The 9,295-nt window shown below is 60.5% G+C and overlaps 1 protein-coding gene across 1 annotated transcript in view; it reads left to right on the forward strand.

The window, feature by feature from the left end:
- Positions 1 to 5,759: 5,759 nt before the first annotated feature.
- Positions 5,760 to 9,295, forward strand: part of MMEL1 (membrane metalloendopeptidase like 1) — a 30,528-nt gene continuing 26,992 nt past the window's right edge. Inside the window, exon 1 of the mRNA XM_027110739.1 lies at positions 5,760 to 5,913. Within this exon, the coding sequence (XP_026966540.1) occupies positions 5,760 to 5,913 (154 nt within the window). The remainder of the gene's footprint in view (positions 5,914 to 9,295) is intronic.

The following is a 9,295-nucleotide window of genomic DNA, read 5'->3' on the forward strand; positions in this document are numbered from 1 at the left end:
ACCAAGAAACCCTAAATGAAATACCCACAAACCTGAATCCAACAGCACGTTAAAAGAATAACACACCACAAGCAACGTACACGGGAATGCAAGGATGGTTCACAATTGGGAAAGGTGTTCATATAGTTTATCACAGAAATAGACCTAAGGAGAAAGCGAGTCCCGTGACCCTTCCTGGGTCTGTAGCGGGGGCACGGGTCACGTGTGGTAAGTCCACTCCAACACGTCATCTCCCTGTGCCATTGGGTTCCTTCCTCTATGGCACACAAGGGAGGTTCTGGCATCTCAGCTTCATTAGCTACAGACCACCATTAAGTCCAGATAGAGTCACTACCCGCAGCTGCCGTGAGCCGACACACAAATGCAGAATCTGGCAGGTGCACCCGTATGAATGGGGCCAACCCAGCCCAGTGCTGGGCTCCCTCCACTGTGGTCTGACACCCCTAGACCCAGTCCCCACACGTAATCCTCAGCTTTCTCAGTGTCAATTAATTATACCTTGAAATTCTTTGGGTGGATATGCTATTTCCTTCTGGGAAAGATGTCGTACTTTCCCCCACCCTGAGCGTGCTGAGATTGGACCCTACTTATGGGTCTGGGGTCAGCAGGGGGGGTTGAGTAGAATGAGGATCCTCTTTCTAGGCACCTGATCCACGTGAGGTTCTTGCAGGGTCTATAGTGAAGAAGGGCTCGGGCTTCCCTGGTGGCGCAGTGGTTGAGAGTTTGCCTGCTGACGCGGGGGACACGGATTCATGCCCCGGTCAGGGAAGATCCCACATGCCGCGGAGCAATTGGGCCCGTGAGCCACAACTACTGAACCTGCACGTCTGGAGCCTGTGCTCAGCAACAAGAGAGGCTGCAACAGTGAGAGGCCCGCGTACCTTGATGAAGAGTGGCCCCTGCTCGCTGCAGCTAGAGAAAGCCCTCGCACAGAAACGAAGACCCAACACAGCCAAAAATAAATAAATATAGTGAAGAAGGGCTCATCTCCTCAGACCCTGGAGGGGCTCAGAGGACCCTGCGTGTTCAAGGTTCTCAGCTTCATCTGAGCCCAACCAGACATCCCATTCCTCGTTTCAGGGTCCCATTCCTTCCCAGTCAACGCCCGAACTTTCTCGTAAGAAACTTGGTGAGGCTGTGAAGGCACCAACGCTGCTGGGATTGTCCTACTCACAGGATCAAATGCTGTGTTTGCCTTTCAGCCACATCAGCGCTGTGCTGCTGAGAAATGAGGGACTCTTAGGGCTGTGGCTGGAGCTGAGTGCAGACCTGAGCTTGCGAGTGTCCAGGACACCAGGGACCTCGGCTGCTGTCATTCCGTCAACAGTGGGGGCAGCCCTCAGCTCCCGAGGCCCAGATTCAGCTGTCATGTCACAGCCGAGCTCGGTGGCAGCTCGGTCACTCCCAAAGCCACCGTGTCCCACGGCCTCAGGCCCAAGGACACAACTAGGCCAGTCCCCAAACCCATCTCCGGAGGCACCTGCTGGGGCCACTCCTAGTGCCAATTTATGTGTCATCAGGGTCCACTCAGGAGACAAAAACCACACCCAGTGATTCAAATAGCGAGAATTTAATATAAAGAACAGTTAGTTACGGGGGTAAAATAACTCTAGGGTCACGGAAGTAGCAGCCGAGCTCCAAAACAGGCAACCCGGCCCTCAGCACAGGGCCCTCCCGCCCCCAGGTGTTTCCCAACCACACTGTTGGGCCAGGCACTGCACATCTGTCTTCTCCTCTGACTCCGTGGCAAACCTTGTAGGGGAGGGGACCAGTGTTCCAGCTATTGGGGCTGGGTTGGGCACTCAGTGACGGAGCCCTGGGGCACAGTCAGACCGCCCTGGCCCCTTCCCTTCTGCCCAGGAGGCCCAAGGCCTGGCCTCAGGATGCAGCGAGCAGGGAGGGGGTGCGGGGCCTCCCAGAGGCCCGGCTCTCATCCCAGCTCTCCAACTGCCTCAAAACTAGTTAACCTCTTCCGGCCTGGAGGTCTTCTCCAAGCGGGGCACCTCGTGCCTGCCTGCCGCGTGGATGGGCAGGGCCAGGAGAGGTCCGGTTCCCGTCGTGCTGAGGCCCAGAAACACGCCTGCCACGGGATGCTGGTCTTCCTGCAGAGGACAGGACCTACCCCAGACCACCCAGCCCGAGAGCGTGGGGCAGGGAAGGACCGGACCCAGCAGTAAAGGGCAGGCGTCTGCAGGGTCTGAGGGTAGCCCCAGGAACAGAGGCTACTCCCTGCCTGCCATGGTCCCAGGATTGATGAGGGAAGGGATGCCCACCACCTGCCATCATGGGGGGCTGCCTTCTTGGACCCCAGAGCTGACGCTGGGCCTCAGACCTCCACATCCCGCATCTACTGCCTGAGAGACAGGGAGGGGTGGGCAGGGAGCCCGCACTGACCCCTGAGCTCACCTAGGAGAAAGGACTAAAATCCACCTGTTGGAGGTGTCCTGAGCAGCTGGGTCGCTGTCTGTGTAGGGACCTGGCTGGGGCTGGGAGTCTGTAGCTCCTTGGCCTGTGGACTCCCCCGCCCCGCTTCCCAGCTTTTCTTAGAAGGGAGCCAGCACTGCTAGGCTTGGCACCCCCAGAACCTGCCGGCCTCAGCGCAGTGCCTGCTAGGAGGCCGGGCCAGGACCCCAGGCTCTTTGCTCCCTCAAAGTTTCTATCTTTCACTGATGGAGCTACAGGCGGGGAGGACCCGGAACGGGGCAGTGTGGGTGGGAAAGCGCAGCTGAGCTCCTGAGACCAGCCAGCCTCTGCATCCACGCAGCCCCTGGCAGGGATGGGGGCCGCTCTGGCTGCACTGTAGGGAGCGTAGGTCCCCAGGGCCATCACACTCTGGGAAGGAGTCTCTAGCTGGCAGGCTGGACCCTGACCCACCTCTGGCTCCCAGGAAGGGCAGTTGCAGCTTCTCAGTCCCCTGACCTTGACCTCATCCCCATTCAGGCCAGCAGCCCAGACAGCTTCCAGGCCAGGCTGCCAGCCCCTCGCTCTGGCTGGGTTCGGGGGAGTGGAGGGCTGCCAGGGCAGCCGGGGGCTGAGGAGAGCCTTGCCTGGGGGTCGGGGTGGGTTCTGGATCTGAGCCCCGGAAGCGCTGCCCTCCTCCCAGGGAGGGGCCAACCTAAGAGGCCACCTGAACGTGGACTGGAATATTCCAGCAAGGCCCAGTGCGGGCTTTCTTGTGAGGGGTGGCATGAGCGGCTGTGTACCCCCACACCCCTGGCTCTGTGGCCTGGCCCCTGGCCTTGGACACCCTTACAGAGTCCCAGGGGGCCTGGGAGGATCCCTCCGTCCGTGGGATTCTGAAACAGAGGCAGAACCATGCTGATGACCGACTTGGGCCCAAAGAAGGGACATCTGGGTCCTGACTGGGGCCCACTCCACGCAGAGCCCCCCAACCCGGCCTCCAGCCCTGGGCCAGAGGCACCCGCCTAACGCTCTGAAGCACTGGGGTGCCTCTGCGAAGCCCGGAGGGCCCCTCCTGTCCCCCAGCCAGGGCCGCCTGCCTCCTAGGGGTTAGGGTCTGAGCCTCGAGACCCCCCAGGGGCGGAGAGGCAGCCGAGCCCCACGCCAGCTGAATGTGGGTGTCTCTGGGTGTGGACCACCCCCGTCATGATGAGCAGGGACGCCTCTTCCCCTGACACCCCGGCAAGACCCCCAGAACCCACCAGCCTCACTGGAGATGGAAGGGAAAGGACCCCGCGGCCCGCGTGCTTCTCTGGTTCCAACCTCTCTCGGGCAAGGCGGGCAGGGTGAGGAGAGGGGTCTGGCCTTCCTTCCCAGGAGCCGTGCGGCCCCTTCGGACTCCGAAGGGAGGGAGGAAGGAGGGCCGGGAGGCAGGGTCCTCAGCCTCCGGGGGGCGCCGCTCAGCAGGGAGCCTCGTGCCCCTCCCCCCACACCAAGCCCGGATGGAACCTGCCAGCTGTGAGCAGGGGCGGTCCAGGCCTCCAGAGAACCCATGACCGCATCACAAAGGGGGCGCGGAAGGAGCCACACTGGCCTCTCACAGCCCCACCCCTGGGAGCCCTGCCGACCCGGCCTTCTGAGACCTGCCTGTGGGTAGCGGCCTTTCTGAGAGACCCGCAGGTGAGCCGGGCCAGCTCTCCTGGGCGGTGCGGCGGGGGGAACACTCTCCAAGCGCCGGCCCATTTCCCAGGCCGTGGGGCAGGCAGCCCAGCACCCCGGGAGTCAGCAGGACAGAGTGAAGTGGATTAACTGAGTGAGGAGCGGGCTCTAGTTCTGATCAGAGAAAGAAGACGCTAGTGACCCCAGAGCCACAAGTGCCAGGCGAGGCTCAGACCCAGCCATTCATTCATTCGACAGCTGTCGATGGACGCCTCCAAGGTCGTGGGCACCCGTCCAGGTCCTGGGGACCAGGCAGAAGGAGCCCCCTGCCCCCGGCACTGACGTTCCCAAGGGGGCGGTGGGCAACAGAAATAGAAATAAGGGCCGTAGAGGCTGAGCCGCAGGCGAGGTGGTGAAGCAGGTGAGGTCTGGGGGCAGGTGGGCCCGGAGAAGGTCTAGCTGAGGTGACCTTGAGCATGGACTTCCGGGGGCGAGGGGCTCAGGTGGGGGTCCAGGGTGGGGAGTGCAGAGAGAGGTGATGGGGGCCGAGGGGCTCCTGAGATCAGAGCGGGCCTGGCTTCTCCTCTCTGCTTGGGTCATGTGACAGGTGATGCCAGAGGTTGAGAGACCCAACGCCCCCACCCCCCAGCAGGTGAGAACAGCTAACCCAGCCCTGGGCGATCTCCGGGCTGCGCGGGCGGGTGGGACAGGGTCTGTCCTCTGTCCTGGGGCGGGGCTGGGCTCCCACCGACCCCAACCCCGACGTCAGGAGTGTGAGCTTGTGTGAGGACTGAAGCTCGGCAGGGCAGCCAGCTCTCCCCGGGGGCCCGGGCACATTTCTGGGTCAGGGCTCTGTGTGCCAGTAAGAGCGGCATGCACACGAGCACACACACGTACACCCAGGAGCACGTGCAGCCCTTGGTCCACTGTCCCCACCTGACCGGAGCAGCACACCCTCTCCTGCACACAGCAGCAGCCCTGGGTGTCTTCCACCGCTGCTCACCGCCCGGCTGTCACCGCCTGGCTGGCTGGAGAAGGCGTCCCTTCTGTAGTGACAGGGTGGGGAGACGGCGGGAACTGCGCGCCAGCCAGGTGACTCCTGGAGCTGCCCTGCCGGGGCCCGTCGTGGCCTGCGTGGTCACCACTGCGTAGGTTCCAGTCATTCTCGCCTCCCCCTTGCCCCTTGGGCTCCAGGCAGAAACAGTGGGCAGGGAGCCCAGTGGCCCAAGCCACCTCCCAGAGCGTGTCCCTGATGCACCCAGGCCCACAGCTTCTCGGCACAAGAACCCCAGGCAGGCTCCGCTGCAGAAGCCCCTTGACAAGACTGGGAGCTGGGCCTCTGGGTCGCGCGTGCCCACCGCAAGCTGTGAGCGGAGCCGCCCCGGACCAGCCCCGGCCAGAGAACAAGCTTGGAGGGGACTCCCTCCAGAAGGGACGGCCACCAGGGCCAGCAGGCCAGTCCTGCCCCACCCCCGGCACTCAGATGCTGGCCCGGGGAGAGAGAGAGGAAAGCCCTCAGGCACAGGCCGGCTGTGGCCTTGGGATGGAGAGAGGGGCTGAGCATCCGCCAGCCTCAGGCAGGGCCTCGGGAGCTCCACGCCCGTCCTCCGGGCCCTGGCGCCCCAGGCTGGGTGGACGCCGCCCCAGGCCTCGGTCCTGGAGCTTCTCAGCTGTGCGCTTTCCCCGTCTAGAGACTTGCGATGAGGAAGCCCGAGAGCCCGGTGGGGATGGTGGAGATCGCAGGCTGCGCAGGGCAGAAGCGCCGAGGCTTCCTGGAGGGAGGGCTGCTGCTACTGCTGCTGCTGGTGACGGGTGCCCTGGCTGCCCTGGGCCTCCTCTACGCCGACAGAAGAGGTGAGTGAGGGCGCCCCTCCCCTCGGGCCCGCCACCGACACCCTGCTCACCGCCTCTTCCCCACGCGGCCTCGGCAACGTCTGCGTGCCCGCCCACCTGGATAAGCCAGCCATTGAGCGGGCAGGTGGGGTCTGCTCGGGGCACCAGGGGCTGCCGGGCTGTGCTGCAGCCTGGAGAGAAGGGGCACTGACCTGCGGGGGCCGGGGCCCTTCCAGAAAGCTCCGCCCAGGCGCTGGCCGGCACAAGGCTGGTTCTGCTGGCTCTGGGCTGGCGGGGCCCTGCGGGACTCCCGAGATGCGGCAGAGCGGTTCCCCACGCCACATCTGCGCGGCCCCCTCCCCTCCCCTGCCGCACAGGGCGCTGCAGTTCCCGGCCTGCCCAGCAGTAGGAGCCCGCGCTCCAGCGCTGGGGACCCGCGGCACAGCATCCCTCCAGCCAGCGGGGCTCGCCTGCCGCCTCCCGGGCAGCCATCCTGCAGAGAACCTGCTGGGATCCTCCTCGCGGCCTCCTGAAGGCCTGGGTCCCCGGGGCCTCGTGGCTTCCCAGGCCCTGCTTTTTGCACAGTGATGGGTGGGGGCCAGGCCGGGGTCCTAGGGAGATGGGAATGCCAGGGCCACCCTGCAGGAACACCCCCACTCACAGTCCCTCCCCAAGGCCAACGTGGAGGAGCCTGGACTGTTCCCCCCTTGCGTCGGGAAGCACTGCGGGGGCGGGGGGAGGTGCTCGCCTGCCTGCACCTGGGCACCAGGTGGTCTGGGTCAAATCCCGGAGGCACCTTACTCCCAGCAGGCACAGCCTCGGGCACAGCTGGGAGATGCAGTTGGTTCCTCCTGCAGGCGGGTGGGTGGACGGGTGGGCTCAGGACTCAGGAGGATCTGCAGGAGAAGCCCTCCCCACGGCCCCAACAGTAGGGCAGCACAGGCGTTGTTACTAGAACATTCCCTCACTGGCCAGAGCCACCTGCGCTGTGGTGGGACCATCCATCCATCACTGGGCAAGGCTGTTTCTGAGAACCAGGCGCGGGTGCTGCCTACAGATGTGGTGGGCGGCCCCTGCCCAGGGCTGCTCCCACCTGACCAGGTGCCTGGCCGGACCCTGCCAGCCGCTGCCATCTCTGGCCCCTCCGGGTCTCCTGGCAGGGTCGATGGACACTGCATCTCCATGGTCACGGGATGTGGGGAGGGACCGCTCACTGCTCGGAGAGCCCTGGAGAGCCCTGGAGAGCCCAGACCCCAGGGAACCTCTGTTCGGGACTACTGCGCTGCAAACACCTGGTTGAGAGGCTCCCAGGGGACAGGGCTGACCCCACCCCCACCCCCACCCCACCCCAGTCCTCATCTAAGTGGTACCAGCCTGACAGCAGGGACCTCCCTGCCCAGCCTGCCTCCTCCTCATGGTCCCCTAAATACAAGTGGGGTCTCTGCCAGGGCCCCTCAGGCAGGACTCTGTGCCCCTACCCCCCCGAAATGACCCAAGCCGATCTCAGCCTCAGGTCCTGATGGAGCCCGTGGAAGAGTTTAAATGCTGCATTATTATTTATTTCTAAAGACTTTCTCATCCACTATGGTTTTGTGGGGTTTTTTCATTGATTTATGAGTTATTTAGAAATCTCTCTTTTTAAAATTTCTAGATGCTTGGAGACTTTTTCTTAGTTACCTTTTTAAATTGGTTTCTAATTTAGTTGCATTATTGTCGGCAGCCCTGGTTGATGTGATGTTGGTTCTTTGGTCTTTGCTGAGGCCTGCTGTAGGGCTAACACACGGTCAGTTTTATAAATAATCCACGTGTGCACGTGCAGTGCACACAATCGCCCTTAAGTGAAAGTGGAGATACAGACAGAGGTTTAGATGCGTCCATTAGGTCAATCAAATCGTCTGTATGTTTGTTTTTTTCCATTTTCTTGACCTTTCAATTACTGAAAGAAGTGTGTCTGCTAAAACCTTGGCCTAGAGAACTATCAGGCTTCTTTGTAGTTATGCAAGTATTGATCTGTGTATTTCAAGGTTAAACTATGGGAATTTCCTGGCTGGCCAGTGGTTAGGACTCCGTGCTCTCACTGCCGAGGACGCCGCCAAAAAAAAAAAAAGCCAAAAAAAAAAAAAAAAAAAAAAAAGCCACATTATTATGTGGATGCAAATTTAGAATCAGTGTATCTTCACTCCGTATGATTACGTAGCTCCCCTTTCTATCTTAACTGTGCCTTTTGCCTTAATATGTTTTGTTTTGAATTCTGTTTTGTCTGATATGAACTAGCATCTGTTCTCTATTTTTTCCATCCTTTTTCTTTGAGACTTTGTCTCTTTAGCTTTGGGTGTGTCTTTTGGAACCGTGTGCAGCTGGATTTTGTCCCCATCTTGTACCTGGAGGATTTAGTCTATGTGCATTCACACAGAAATGTACGATTTTTTTCTGTTGTGTTCTTCTGTGTTTCTGATGCCTCTTCTTTCTCTTTCCTTGCCTTCTTTTGGATTGATCTGTTATTTTTCACTCTGTCCTTCTCTGATAATGCCAACATCTGAGCTATCTCTGAGTCTAGTTCTATTGATTACTTTATCTCATGGCAATGGATTGTTTATCCTTGCCTGTGTGTGTGTGTGTCTGTGTGTGTGTGTGTGTGTGTGTGTGTGTGTGTGTGTGTGTGATACATTTTTACTGAAGGCTAAACACCCAGCGAAAGAGCAGAGACTGAGGTAAACAGCATTTGTACCAGAGACAAGCACAGTTGTTCTGTCTGTTAGTGTGAGAGATGGAATCCATCCAGTCAGGAGTCAGCTGATTCGGGGTTTTGCTTTCACTTTTGTCACCCTCGGTGCCCCACACACTTCACCTTTCTCTGGCTGTGAGCAGTGATTACCTGTTCTTAGAGAAATGGGCCTGGCGGGGCCCGAGGTTCCCCATTGCTCCTGCTCCAGCCTCAGCTCCCAGCAGTCCCTGGATGTGTGCAGCACAGAGGGTTCTCCATGCCTCTGCCCCTCCGCAGATGGTGGCTGCCCTTGCTTTTCAGTGCTTGCCTCATGCTGGGTGGGGGATCTCTGGTGTCCTGGCCCCGTCTCCGTCTTGGAGTGGGGGTGTCTCAGTACCCCTGCCCCGATCCCCATGTCCATCAAACTTTGCCTCATGCCTGAGTCCCCTGCCCCTCTCCTAGTGGCAGCAGACCTCAGCTTGATGTCAGTCTAGGATCCTGGGCCCACAGGGGTGTCCTGTGCTGCTCCCATGAGCAGAGGATTTTTATCTCTGACTCTCCTCTGGGCCAGTAGGTTTTCATCTGGTCCATGGGAGTGAGAGGGTTTACCACGCTCCCCTCAGTGGTTTAAAGCTCTTGCTTCCTACAAGAGGAGGGTCTCACAAGAGGAGGGTCCCACAGGAGGAGGGTCCCACAGGA

This window comes from Aethalodelphis obliquidens, unplaced genomic scaffold (genome assembly GCF_003676395.1).
Source record: "Aethalodelphis obliquidens isolate GAN/ISIS:26980383/991018 unplaced genomic scaffold, ASM367639v1 scaffold9, whole genome shotgun sequence".
NCBI classification, from domain to species: domain Eukaryota; kingdom Metazoa; phylum Chordata; class Mammalia; order Artiodactyla; family Delphinidae; genus Aethalodelphis; species Aethalodelphis obliquidens.